The 15,353-nt window shown below is 41.8% G+C and overlaps 1 protein-coding gene across 1 annotated transcript; it reads right to left on the bottom strand.

Annotated features, from left to right (window-relative positions):
• Positions 1-9,777: 9,777 nt before the first annotated feature.
• On the bottom strand, positions 9,778-13,267 carry LOC149501180 (uncharacterized). Its single transcript, XM_089734235.1, has one exon. It carries the CDS (start codon positions 12,852-12,854, stop codon positions 9,951-9,953), a length of 2,904 nt encoding a protein of 967 aa, XP_089590361.1. The 5' UTR covers positions 12,855-13,267; the 3' UTR covers positions 9,778-9,950.
• Between the last annotated feature and the right edge of the window lie 2,086 nt (positions 13,268-15,353).

Raw genomic sequence — 15,353 nt, 5'->3', positions numbered from 1 at the left:
ATAAAGTTTTATAAGACTACATTCTGACCCTGAATGGAACATAAAGGGGAAGCCAAAACCACTTATCTGTAACACACTGAAGCTCTGGAACACACGTTGACGTCTCTGGTTGCACCTGCCACAGCACCTGGAGCAGTGTCGTTTTTCTTCTTGTAGCGCATGGAACACCCAGAAGCTACATGACTCGCATCACCGCACACGTAACAGCTGACTTGCAGGCGAGAGCCGGGCGCCCACGGATGAGGAGGTTGTTCAGGTTTTGCTGGAATATCGAAAAAAGTTTGAGAGCAGTATCTGTCGCAACACCCTTCGGCACGATGCCCAGGTTTTCCGCAGAAATGGCGGCTTCCACGGAAAAAAACTTCGAGAGTTTTTTGGTTCTTTATCAGGATCTTCGTTTTTTCTTTTGAGGGTAAAGCCACGTAATGTGTGAAATAGACGATTTTTTGTGGTAATAACGACAGAGTTCAATTCCCGACGGATTCTTTCATCACACTGCGACAGTATTGATATAACAAATCCGGTGGCTATTTGTTCTGGCACATTAGCGTCGGGAATCTTCTTTATAAGTTGCCATAGCCGGATACCGGCTTCAGCTGGTCCCTTTTTGCTTTCCATTTCAAATTTAATAACCAGGTCGAAGTGGTCTTGCATCATTAGATAATTTTGTCAGCATCTCTTTAATAGTAGGCCAGGATATCTTACCAGGCTGTATTTTTGCGAGGCAAGTAGCAGCTCGAGCCTTAAGCGAATGTGTGAGAGTCCAAATTAAATCGACACCATCCAATACTTCAACTACTTTAAACGGCCCTTTAAACTTCGTATCTAATTTCGTTTGATTATGCTCTTCGTATTAATGTGTGGACGAGCTCACAGCCCACCTTGTGTTAAGTGGTTACCATAGACATCCACAGCGTAAACGCACCAAACACCTTGAGATAGAAGTTCTAAGGTCTCAGTATAGTTACAACCGCTGCCCCACCCTTCAAACCGAAATACACCACTGCTTCACGGCAGAAATAGGCAGGGTGATGGTACCCGTGCGGTCGATGGCACTATACGGAGCACCCGTCTGGTGCCACGTCCTTACCCACGAGAACGTCGCCGCGCTGCGACGCCGGCAGCGCGCGATCGCAGTCAGAGTTATTCAATGATACCTCACAGTCTCCTACGAGGCGGCGCGCCCTAGCGCAAGTGCAGCCGGAGCGCGGGGGCTCCAATATCGGCAGTCCGTGCTGGAGGCGTGGTCTCGTCGTTTGGCGGACCCGTCGGCCGGTCTCCGTACCGTCGAGGCGATCTGCCCGGTTCTCGCGGACTGGGTGGGCCGCGACCGCGGAAGTCTCACCTCCGGCTACCTGTGCAGACTCACAAGACATTTTACCACCATGCAAACTTCTTACCGCAACAAATCTTACCAGCCACCACGCAAACTACAATTTTACGGGTTCCACCTCTCTTACACGATGTTACTCCCACACTGAGGAAGCCAACCGCGAACACATGTCAAGCACGCACAAGCACGCACTTCACCGAAAAAAACTGCATCCGCCAGCGGAACCCGAACACCGCCGCATCGCCAGACACGAACGCACCGGACGTCTTATCTTACAGGTCACGACGACTTCAGATGTGTCAATTTTTCTTCCCCACGGAAACTTGCTTGCTTTCTTGTTTGCTTGCTTGCTGGAGCCCGAAGTCATCGAACGTGTAGTGTTATTGGTATTGAATCGAGTAGATTCTAAAATTTCAGCGACAATTCACAGTCTCATGTCCTGGTTTACTGTACTAGTGCCATGTAACTCTAGCAGTAGTCATTGGCTTAAAAACGATTCGTGTCGGAACTACCCACTCGTCATGACAGATCCATTATTGCGATCGAAGTTTCACTTGAGATTTGCACTTGCCTTAATTTCTTGCAATAGCTTGTTACGTGTTGTATTTCCGTTAGTAAATGCCATGTGATGAAGTCGACAGTCAAACTGGGCAACATGAGCCAGAACGTAAGATGTGACGATTTTTTCGTGGCTCAGATCTTCCATCGAGGTAACAGAGACGTTATTACACGACTTACGTATGCTGCATTCACGCTCTTGTGGCGTACCACTACTAGTATTCTGATCTGCATCATGTTTTTTTTTGCTGTACTTCGAACATGTTCAAACACGTCACGCCAGTGAGAGTAGAGTCCTGATCCCACTTCTGATGTTAGCTTGAAGGTAGATATTATCTTGTTGAACACCAAGTAAAACGAAGTCACCTTTGGTTTCTGATTTAATCAACAATATGTTAACTTGACAATTCACTTTAACACTTGTCCAACTTTAACCAGTACGTACAACAGTCACTGAATCACACAACGTAACAACGATATAGTAAGTGCACCGGGCAAACGCAGTCGAACGAATGTTCATTTCAAGGCACGTTCCGCCTTTTTATACTAGCCGGCGCAGCTGGCTTATGAGTCACTTCTGTTGCAGCTGTTGTTTACGAGTGGAATGACACGGCCGGCGCACCTGGCTTGTGTGAGTCACTCCTATTGCACGTGCTATATAACATAAATATCGTTAACGCCGTCATATTCACATTAACTCAGATAACGCTAACATTCTAATAAAAAATACAATGTTCCATTTTTGCTTCAGTGCTACCACTAAAACAACATGTTGGTCTTCCCACATTAATGGGAGAATTTGTAGTTTATGGAAAAAAATACTTTTGTTACCTCTGTTAAAAGTAAAATAAATTAGCCAAAAGGATTCATTAATTATCAAGCGAAGATGCCCGGTTCGGATCCAGGGTTGAACACAAAATTGCTATACTTAATGGATTTTCTGTTAGAAAAGCTACGGAACAGGTCGTAGTCTTGATATGTGCCTATGTACGGCAATAGGCTCCCCCCACCTATTACGTGGGACTAATAATAATTCACCTAATATTATTATTAGTCGAATTCACTTAATAAACTTGACCGCCTCGTTGATGCGGTCGGTAGTGAAGACGTCATACGATCGAGAGGTCGTGGGTTCGATTCTCACGCAGTACGGGTGTTTTTGTGATAAACAAAAATGATTGTACTATGTCTGGGTGTTTTCTGTTTTTTTTATTTTTTATTTTTTTATTGCTTAGATGGGTGGATGAGCTCACAGCCCACCTGGTGTTAAGTGGTTACTGGAGCCCATGGACATCTACAACGCAAATGCGCCACCCACCTTGAGATATAAGTTGTAAGGTCTCAGTATAGTCACAACGGCTGCCCCTCCCTTCAAACCGAAACGCATTACTGCTTCACGGCAGAAATAGGCAGGGCGGTGGTCTCACGGACTCACAACAGGTCCTCCCACCAGTGTGTATAATGTGTGTTTATAAAAGAACAGTATATAAGTATTATATCCATACCCATAGCACAAGGTAACGCTTAATTTTGGACAGGATGTGTGAATTATGGGAGAATATTTAATATTATTATGATTTACTTAATAATTATTATTATACATACTGGGTTTAGAATTAGGATGTGTATATCGAAAAAAAATTAAAATGTAAATAAGAGGTAGGCATACCCCTTCAGGGAAGCACTGGCGTGATGATTAGATTTTTATACTATTTCATATTAATAATTTCGCAGGGTTCCTAAAGATTCAGCACGCCGTGATAAATGGATTGAAATAATTCGATTGCTGAGAAAAGAGACTGACTGGCTACCTACTAAATCTACTGCAATTTGCTCGAAGCACTTCCGGGATCAAGACAAGCTAGGACCAAAAAGCGACAGTAGCCGTGTTTATTTGTCTAAGGAAGCAATTCCAATGTTTGTTGTAAGTACTGATTTAATGGAGGAATTAATTTAGCCATAGATAATACTGATCTAAGCAATAACTTCTCATAAAATTCACATAATTTTAAACAGCTGAAACTCATATTTAAATGTGTACTACAGTGAACTACTTTTTCATAACTTTGTTTAAGCCTTATAGTGTTCTATTCAATGCATAATTTAATTTTTTAGGACGACTTTCATTATCAACAGCCGACGGAGCTTTCAGCAGAGAACCAAATAAATAGTCTGACAACCGATGAAGAGATAGATGAAATAACCGAAACACCGCGAAAGCATAAAATGCGAAAAATAATTCGCCATTTGAAATTTGTATCTGCGCGAAGGCTAAAAAAGGTAAAAAATATATCACAGAAAAATAAAAGATTAGAAATAAAAAATAAAAAGTTAAGAGATGTTATACAAGAGTTGAAAAAAAAAACGTATGTTGAGCGAATAAGAAGAAATGCAGTTAAATTTGAATAAAGAAACAGTGCAATTAATAGAAGAATTTCAAAAAAGCTTTAAAAAGAAAAGGACTTTTAAAAAAAAACCTTACATACTAAAGAAATTTGCTTTAACATTAAACTTTTATTCCCCTGCTGCCTACAAGTATGTTTGAGCCGCATTGCATAATTCATTACCACATCCACGAACTCTGGTCAATTGGTATAGCAAAGTTAACGGGGATCCAGGATTTACTTCGGAGGCTTTTAATGTCCTTAAGGTCAAAAGTGACAATTCTGAGTCCAAGATTATTTGTAATTTAGCTGTAGATGAGATGGCTATCCGTCAGCAAAAAAATTTCGATGGAAAGAAGCACCACGGGTACGTTGATTTTGGATTAAATGACACAAACAATACACAAAATTTAGCATCCTCCGCTTTGGTTCTACTTCTCACATGTTTGAATCAAACATGGAAGATACCTACTGGCTATTTTTTTACACATGGATTATCTTCAGACAAACTTGCCAACATAATAAATTTGGCACTGAAAAAATGCGAAGAAATTAACGTCGATGGTAGCGTCAGTAACATGTGACGGTAGTCAGACAAACATTGCTGCAATGTGAGTTTTAGGATGTAATCTAAGCGACCCAGATAACCTAAAAACGACTTTTAGACATCCTACGTCAGGAAAAGATGTGGTACTATTTTTAGACGCTTGCTACATGCTCAAGCTGGTAAGAAACAGCTTTGAAGCAAAGCAAATATCTTTTAACAAAAATAATGAGAAAATAGAATGGAAGTATGTACACCGTTTACAACATTTTCAAGAAGTAGAGGGGCTCAAAACAGGGAACAAATTAACCAACCGCCATATTAATTTTCGCAACCATGTTATGAAGGTCAAATTGGCATCACAATAACTACTAAGTAGTAGTGTAGCTCAGTCAATTCTTTTCCTTAAGGACTTGTCTTCTGAATTTTCGGAAAGTGAGCCCACTGCGGAATTTACTAAAATACACATTTTTGATGTCTTAAATTCTAAAGGGGACACCAAAGCTTATGGCTTTAAGAAAGCTTTAAAACTAGAAACGAAGAATGATATATACACGCTAATTGAAAAATACAAAGAGTACATTGTAAACCTGAGGGTACAAGTGACAAAAAAAACAATTAAACGAAGGGGTCAGATAGACAAGATAATAATAAAACAAAACACGAAGAAGGTGCTAGATTGCAGGTTTAAAACAGGGTTTTTAGGTTTTCTGATTTGTCTGGAAAGTTTAAAAGTATTGTTTTCAAGGCTGATTGAAACTAGCATATTGAAATACATCGTAACATACAGACTTTCACAGGATCATCTTGAATTATTTTTTTGTTGTATCGGGCAAAAAGGTGGCTACAATAATAATCCAAATGTTGTGCAGTTTAAATCAGCCTACAAAAAATATTGAACCACCTTGAATTAAAAACGAATTCTAGAGGCAATTGTGTAGCTCTTGAAAAAATTAATGTCTTGTGTTCTGGAAATATTAAGGACCATATTGAAGTTATAAACAAGTCTTCCTTTGATCGTCATGACGATAATGACTCAGAAAAAGCACAAACTACCCAGAATGATAAAAATGAAACAGATTTGGATAAAGAATGGGTTATGCAACTAGCGAATGATAACCTTTTTTCTAACATAACAAAACATGTCGTTAGATATATTTCTGGCTACGTTGTTAACAAAGTTGGCCAGGACTTTAAATGTGAAATATGCTTTAAAACTTTATTAGCTACAGAATATGAGTGGTTTCACCGATTAATTAGTATAAAAGATAAAGGTGGATTATGTTACCCATCCAAACAAGTGCATGAGATATGTATGATATGTGAAAATATTATAAGACATGCAATAACACTTTCCGGCTCCAGGTCTTTCTCTCTTAAATATGGTCTTACGATATTAGCTACAAAAACTTTAGAAATGCTTCAAGGAAACAAAATGTTAAAAGAATTTGCAATACACCTAAGTGAAATTCTATCATCGGTACATGTTGATCATTCGCTGTTGTTAATAAATTGAAATCTGTTATAGTGTTCATTATTCTACTCATCAAGCCCTTTTATTTAATACCCACATTGAAGGAGTTGTGAAAAAATATTTAATTCGCCATTTTGTGGCCATCTTGGGCCGATTTTCATCAAATGTAAAAAAAAACATCAGACTAATTCAACTTTACAACAAAAAAAAAAATCGAAATTTTAAAATATTTTCGGCAAAAATTCCAATGATAGGCCACACCAAACCGCCATTGCATCTTTATGTTTCTGTCTTTGTCTAAACTTAGCGATGGTATTGTTCTTTTAACTTGTGTAAATGAGACAGATATGTTTTTACTTTTAAGCGTTTAATAGTTTCAAAGCTATATGACTATGGGGGTCGATTGCTTCCCGCTTCCGTAGGTTTAACCCACGATTCACTACAAGTGACCCCTGGGGTGGTGATAAACGGGAGCCGAATACATAATCGGTGGTAGGACCTAGTCCGACTGGCTGGCGACCACCCTCCAACTAGAGTCCGCCGCCAAATAGCCTAGCTGTGTTCCGGCGTGTGGGTTGGAGAGCCAGTTTTATTCCTTCCCTTTCCTCTTCCTTGTTCGGGGTGAATCTTGATGATACCTGGAACATGCGGAGCAGACGTGCGTGCAAGCTCGCGGGACGTGATTGTTTGACGGGGGTATAGGGAGACCCAGTGAAACGGTGTTCGCCGCCGCCCGCCGGTCAGTTGGGGACCTGAACCCGGGTGTCACTACTAAACTCCGCCCCGGGAAGCTGTCCCGCCAACCGGTGTAAAATCCTGTCGTGCGGTCGTCGTGCCGGAGTCGGAGACCGGAGTGGATCCCGGCGATCGCACGCAGGGTGGACTGGGGGCCCTTCCATGCCCTGCGTCAGTCTCTCACGCAACCCGTGGTCAAGCACGTACTGTGTTCCGCGCTTTATTCAGGTATTGTCATGATTTTGCCTCGAACTTCCTACCCCACCCAATCCCACTCTCCAAAAAAAATAATAATATGACAGTTAAAAAAAGGAAAAGGGTTTTGTCGGCGATGCCCCATTCCATATTTAATGTGGATTTCAGCAATGTAAGGGGCCTACATAGTAACCTCGACGCTGTACACCACCATCTTGAGACGGCGCAGCCTGCCCTCCTTTTTCTGACGGAGACACAGATATCTGCTCCGGATGACACTTCGTACCTTGAATACCCCGGCTACGTATTGGAGCACAACTTCCTGCGTAAAGCCGGGGTGTGTGTATTCGTCCGGGCTGATGTCTGTTGTCGCCGTCTACGAGGCCTCGAACAACGGAACCTGTCCATCTTGTGGCTGCGCGTACATCACGGGGGTTGTACCAGAGTCTACGCGTGCCTGTACAGGTCCCACAGTGACAGCAGTGTTGCAGGTTCAGCTCTGATAGAGCATGTGCAAGAGGGGACTAACCGCGTGCTTGAACGTGCGTGCGTGCGTGCGTTAGGGCCGTTCGGATTTGATTTGTTCGAGATGATACCGGCATCTCGTTTTTACCATCGCACCGCCCGCCATCGGAGTAGAGTTCATCCGTACTACCTGGAGCCACTGCGGTCATCCACAGTGCGTTTCCAGAGATCTTTTTTGCCACGTACCATCCGGCTATGGAATGAGCTCCCCTCCACGGTGTTTCCCGAGCGCTATGACATGTCCTTCTTCAAACGAGGCTTGTGGAGAGTATTAAGCGGTAGGCAGCGGCTTGGCTCTGCCCCTGGCATTGCTGAAGTCCATGGGCAACGGTAACCACTCACCATCAGGTGGGCCGTATGCTCGTCTGCCTACAAGGGCAATAAAATAAAATAAAAAATAAATGCTAGTAGTAAGTAGTTGCGGTCAAATAGTAGCTTGTATACACATTTTTCGTAACGTGGTAATGTGATTTGCTTCTCTATTTGTTTAACTCAATCCTCACTTCCTTCATATCAGAAAAACCAGTTCAAAAACCAAAATTTATTCCTTTCAAAAGATACGTTTTGCCAGGTAAAGAACTTACAATCGAATCTCTTGGATTAAATATATATATATATATAAATATAAATATAAATATGTGACGGGTAGCCATCATACAACGCAAGATAATGGACAGATGCCTGAATCTCGCTTACGACATTTTCAAGATAAAGCGCATATATACAAGTTCCGAACAACAACATTAGGACCGTCGGTCTACCGAGCAATATCACCCGTTCGATTGCAGATCTTCCCTTTCGTCGTTAAGCCTTCCCCAAACTGGTGACCTCCGACGTGATGTGAACACGCAACCTTCTGATTCATCATCAGCGCATCAAGAACTTCGGCTACCACAATCCCGGTATTCTCGCAGATAAAAGCAAGTCATCGACAGTCGTCCTACAGCAAGCCAGCATCGCAGCCTCAACAGGACCATCGCAGCCGACTCACCGCGCTTCCTGGCCCTACGGCACGTACCTACACTGCCTCATCGCGCAGCATTCAAGCTCAGTCTCGACTCACCGCAGACTTCGAGCAGCACTGGCGACACGCACGCAGCATTCAAGCTCAGCCTCGACTCACCGCAGGCTTCGAGCAGCACTGGCCCTTGCAAGCTAATCTCAGCACGGACAACGCTAATTAAAAAAATGACACGACCTCCAGTCTCGGAGGGGAGTGATGTGGCGGGTAGCCATCATACAACGCAAGATAATTGACAGATGCCTGAATCTCGCTTACGACATTTTCAAGATAAAGCGCGTATATACAAGTTCCGAACAACAACATTAGGACCGTCGGTCTACCGAGCAATATCATCCGCTCGGTGGAAGATCTTCCCTTTGTCGTATAAACTTCCCAAATATACGCCTGTGCTTGCAACAATACCAATGCAATACAATTTTAATTCAAACAAATAATTAACTAAATCAAAACAATTGTGAAAATGTCATGTTACTGATTATTTTTCCGTTCATTAAAATGAATTATTTTTATCGACATCCTACTAGAAGTTACTTATATTTCCTATTTGTTTTGTACAGCCATTTGACAGAATCTCTAACCTATAGCTTCAGAGCTAACCTAGAGCCTAGGTAATTAACCTACATTAAATTGATTTAACTCTATTTTACGCCCAAAACCAGAAGTAAATCATAGAAAGAAAAATTCAGTCGTTCAGTATAAAAACCAGTATAATTTCATTGAAAATTAACTTTGAAAGGAACATTTGAAATGCTTCGTTACAGGAACATTTTAATTCCCACTTCCCAGTTTGTTTAGTTATTGAATCATAAAAATAGGTATGGTATGAAAAGTCCTACTCTACAATGTAGTCCTACTCATAGATTATATACTTAATATATTTGAGGTCCTACCGTACAATCTATGTACCGTAAAATGGGGCGATTATTTTATTCAGCAAAGGTAAATAATAAAATGTTTATTGTCATTAATATTATTCGAACATTTACATTGTTTTGTGTTGTCCAGCTGGAGCACTGGGTATGAATACTCCAGAGGGTCCCACAAACAAGTTCGAAAAGGAATGGTAGCGAGCGAGGTGCGGACGTATTCTCGTGTGTATGCTTCGGTGGTTGCGGGTGAACTGTCGGCGCCAGTAAAGGCGCACGCGCGGCTTTCCAAAAGGAAAGCCCCCTCGGTCGCTACTCTTTGAATCGCGCCGGGAGCCGACAACGAGAGTCCCTGATTGGTCGCGGCGCGCGATCAGACGCGGCTGCCGACGCGGCAGGCGTTAGGGTTGCTATATACTCCCCCTCTAGTCCTGGAGAACGCCCTCGCTCCTGGACTAGGACATTAACAGCTTTAACTGGGCGTCCACGTTTCCTCTTAGGAATCACGGGTTTGGGTAAGGAGTCTTTGTTACCGTGGTAACAGGTAAGGTCTTGGGTATGGTATTTCCCTAATATAATATCAGGCGGTTTCTTCGAAGGATTTAAACAGTATGGGAGTACTGATATTGGTGTATGCTCACCTGTTTCGTTGCGATGCTCTGCAAACGGAGTTGGACCTCCCCCTGCTCTGAAGATGTGTGCGTGCCTGTCCAGTACGTCGGCGAGCGCTTGCCGCTCAGCTGGCGTAAGGTGAGTACCTTCGTCATCTCTAAGGATGTCTGTAGCGGCGCAGGAAACTTTGGGCGACTTAGGTTCGAAACACAGATTATACTTTACCATCGCATCATCACTGAAGAACCAAACCTCTTCTTTGAAGTCGATTACTACTCCAGCTGCGGTAATAAAATCTATTCCTAATAACGTTTCATTATTGGTGGATTCAGGAAATATGAGGAATGGAGTGGAAATAATTGTCGTCTCTAGGCGTACATCGAGTGTGGTGGTAAAAACGTCCATAATGCGCACCACACCGTCGGCAAGTCTGACTCGTTGAGAGGAAACGCGGAGAGGATGGTTGTTCTGCTGGAGGAGAGCGTATAGCGTATGACCCGCGATGCAGTGTTTTGCAGCTGTGTCTATTAAAGCGGTGCCGTCAAAACCCAGTATATTTATGTTAAAAATCGGCCGTACGTCACGACCAATAGGGGGTCCCATAAGATCGTCATCTCCGCCGCAACCATAAAAACAATCAAATCCCATTACATCACGCTTATTCCCATATTTCTGAAAATTCGGGTTTATCCCGTTATTATCACAATAATTTTCAAATAATGGTATACAAATCTTACTGTCGCCCGGAAATCTTTGATGAACAAAATTTGAATCCTCTGCGACCGCGCAGGTTAATGTTTGACATTGCCCGTTTGTATTGGCATTGCGGCAAAGATGTCCGTCGACGCTAGAAAACATATCCAAATTATTATTTTTGTTGATAAACAAATTATTATTTTTACGTTCGGCCACCAAAGAGTTAACATTTTTAGTTGTGACGGCTGAAGGGTTAACATGAGTAATGTTTTCGCTCGGACTATCATTATTTTGGCTATCGTCACTCGATCGATTACATGTTATGCATTTCGTGTTGCATGCAGTGATATTGTGGTTCTTTTCTCGAGAAGAACCTGGGCGATCAATATGAGGTCGATCGGAATTATCACTGTTATCAATAACCTTAAACCGCGAACGATTTGAATTATGGGCAGCAAAATTATAATTTTGTGGAATTCGCCGCTGTTTATACTGTGTGTAGGTATCAGTGCATGCATCACTATTTGGCAAAATAGGTATACAAGTTTCATGCACTAAATTAGAACTATGAATATGGTCTTTTACTGATTTGGCGTTTTCAAATTCAAAACACACTTTTGAATCGACACAATAAAATGACTGATCACTTTTAACTTCACTTTCACTAGATTTCGAGTGAGTTTTATTTTTAAATAAGTTAGTATGAGATTGATCACCTTGTTTTGAATCTAATTTACGACACTGGTTCTTCTCGTGACCGAAGAAATGGCAATACGAACATTTCGGGCGTCGCTTCTTTTCGACGGAGTCAAATACACGCGGCGTTCCGGTAACAAGCGGCGGCTGCGTCGCGGGCTCGTGGCCGGGGGCGGCGCCGCTCGGAGCGCACGCGGCCGTGCGCGCTGCTACTGCTGGCGGAGGGCGGGTGCGTCCGGTGCCGGTCGTCGACTCGTATGGTTTTCTTGCTAATTCTCCCGTTGGTCTTGAGGCATCGTGCTCGTAGCGAAGTTCGTCCGTCGCGTCTTCAATTTGGCGCGCTCTTTGCAGGAGCACGTCGAATGAACTTACTTCGTCGCGGCGAAGTCTCTCCCGTACGCGGCGGCTGAGGAGTCCGTAGATCATGTCCAGCTGGACTTTCTCGCTTAGGTCGCCGGCAGGTAGCTTCGCGAGAAGAGCACGCGTCGCAGCGATGAAACGGTCCGTTCTTTCATCGTTTTGTTGACCTCGTTTGAACAGTTGAGCGTATATACGGTGTGGAGGTCTGCGATCACCGAAAGCGTCTCGTAGGGCTGAGACGGCATCGCACCACGAAGATATGGAGGACTTCACACCCAGCCACCAGACGGCGGCGTCGCCGCACAACAGCATCGACAATCCCCGGACAGCGTTCTCATCCGAGATGTCGGAGCAGTCGCGATAGGCCTCGGCCGCATCCAGGAAGGCATCAAGCGACTCACCTGCAGTCCCACTAAAGCGCGTGGTACATCGGGCGAAGTTCGCGTGTGCATGTGATGCGGGCACTGGTGTTGATGTGTTGTGCCGTATCGTTTCAAATAATGATTTCAAAACCTCTGTTTGGCTCCGCTGTAGTGCCTCTACTATTGTTGACACGTGCTCGCTTGAGAAGGTGGCTTCGGCGGGGGCCACGTGGCTGTCGCCGGATCGGTTGTGGTGATTGGAGCGCGAGGCGTCAGCAGCGCCGATTTCGCAGGCGGGAGACGCGCTCGTAGATGCTTCTTGAAAGGACTCGTAGATTGTGCGCGAGGCGTCGCCGGCGCCATTTTCTTGGGCGGCGGACGCGCTCGGGGAGACCGATCGCGGGACGCGGACAGACGACGGGTCCGTTGCATCATCATCCCTGCGATTTCGGCTAGCACGGTTATCACTTCGAGTGTTCACCATGACCATGAGTTCACAATTGTATTGGCAAAACCGGTACGATTCGTCGACTCACCGCTAGATTTTCCTTACCACGTTGAGGCGCCAGTTTTGTGTTGTCCTCCTTACCACGTTGAGGCGCCAGTTTTGTGTTGTCCAGCTGGAGCACTGGGTATGAATACTCCAGAGGGTCCCACAAACAAGTTCGAAAAGGAATGGTAGCGAGCGAGGTGCGGACGTATTCTCGTGTGTATGCTTCGGTGGTTGCGGGTGAACTGTCGGCGCCAGTAAAGGCGCACGCGCGGCTTTCCAAAAGGAAAGCCCCCTCGGTCGCTACTCTTTGAATCGCGCCGGGAGCCGACAACGAGAGTCCCTGATTGGTCGCGGCGCGCGATCAGACGCGGCTGCCGACGCGGCAGGCGTTAGGGTTGCTATAATTGTATATTTATAAATTTATTTATTTAAGTGTAGTATTTATTTAAGTGTGTGTCTGTCTTTTGTTAAAACCTGTTTATTAAATTTTTCAGCGTTTAAACTCAGCTCGCTTCAAAACATCATCATACTTAATAGCAACAAATCATACTTTGAGAACCTCAAACTATCCATTAGTATCTTTATTTACCCATCCCTAAATTTAATGATGTCCCCATGGAGTTAATAGGTAATCTATGGACCTCCCAAAGATAGGGCTCATTGAATTTAGCCTCCCTTTTTTTGATTTACGAATTTTTTTATTTTCAATGATTTGTTCGTCGTTTGTTCGTTAATGTCCGAATGTAAAAATTGTTTGTTCGTCTTTTATTTATTTATAATTAATTAAACAAATGATCACCCTTAAGTTGGACCTCCTTACTAGATATCTTTCTTTTTATCGCTCTGATTAATTAATTTTCATCAATTTTCGATTGTTCGACGATTATTGGTGATTATTCGATCATAAAAACAATGACAGTATAAACGCACTTGTTAACAAAACGCTAGTAAATACGGCCATTGCCAGCTGACTGACTAAACCAGCGCATGCGCAATGTAGTCATGCGTTGATGGTTTGCTTATTAGATATAAAATAATTAATAATTGGGAATTTAATTGATTTTATGATCGAACAATCGCCAATAGTCATCGAACAAACGATAATTGATCATAATTGATTAACCTAAGCGATAAAAATAAAGATATCCAGTAATGGGAGCCAACTTAAGGGTCATCAATTGTTTAATTAATTATATATAATTAATATAATTAATATTATTAATATAATTAATATAATATAATATAATATAATTAATATAATATAATATAATTATATATAAATAATAAATAAAAGACAAACAAACAATTTTTACATTCGGACATTAACGAACAAACGACGAACAAATAATTGAAAATAAAAAAAAATCGTAAATAAAAAAGGGGGGCTAAATTCAGTGAGCCCTATCTTCGGGAGGTCCATAGATTACCTATTAACTCCATGTGGACGTCATTAAATTTAGGGAAGGGTAAATAAAGATGGATACTAATGGATAGTTTGAGGTTTTCAAAGTATGATTTGTTGCTATTAAGTATGATGATGTTTTGAAGCGAGCTGAGTTTAAACGCAGAAAAATTTAATAAACAGGTTTTAACAAGAGACAGACACACACTCAAATAAATACTACACTTAAATAAATAAATTTATAAATATACAATGTAAATGTTTTAAATACAAATAATAATAATGACAATAAACATTTTATTATTTACCTTTGCTGAATAAAATATACAGAGTCGTTAATTTGTTCTATTTAAAATAAAGCATAAATCAACATAAAGAGCACAATTTTTGTACTTAGAGAATTTGTGACCTACAAACACAATTTTAATTAGAACTGGAATTATAAAGGTTACATTCATGGAGTTAATAAGTACCTACAACTCGTTAAAATATTATCTCTATGGTTAGATTTGAATTCAAAGTTACCACTACTGAGAACTGTCATTTTAATTAGTAAATTAATGTTAATAAAAATCATATCTTTTCGCTAAATTATCTGATTAAACCCATTTAAGGGAGATAAAAGAACAGTCACGTGTAGATATTAAAAACATTTTTTTTCTATTCATATTATCTGTTGGATCTCAGTATCTCCCATCTCTATTACACACTATTGGCTTACTATCCTGTCGGAACTTTTTAGCAACAACGCAAGAAGCAAAATTGTTTAAATTGTTTTAGTTTGTTAATTTAGTGATTCTTCAGGTTCAAGGTAATAACGGTGAACAACATTTGTGAAAGTGCATAAATGTAGAAATATAAAATAAAACCACTGGACTTAACTTCTTGGGTTCTTTCAAAATGTCCCAGTCAATGGTGGTAATTTTACTGACCTTAATTTCATCCAATTTCATTCGTTTTATTTGATTTCATATAAATTGATCAAAGTCACAAACTAATCAACTACATCTGGATTTGCTTGATCTCTTGAAAAAAGAACGGCTTAAAAGTCTAGTTACTAGGCTATAACAAAAAAATGTTTAGGACGTTCATTC

The sequence above is a fragment of the Bombyx mandarina genome, chromosome 17, assembly GCF_030267445.1.
Source record: "Bombyx mandarina strain Sakado chromosome 17, ASM3026744v2".
Classification (NCBI taxonomy): Eukaryota; Metazoa; Arthropoda; class Insecta; order Lepidoptera; family Bombycidae; genus Bombyx; species Bombyx mandarina.
The sequence above is the reverse complement of the archived record's forward strand: the minus strand, read 5'-3'. Positions and strand labels throughout refer to the sequence as shown.

Coding starts and splice junctions, on each gene's coding strand:
- LOC149501180 (XM_089734235.1), bottom strand. CDS start 12,854: ATGGTCATGGTGAACACTCGAAGTGATAACCGTGCTAGCCGAAATCGC.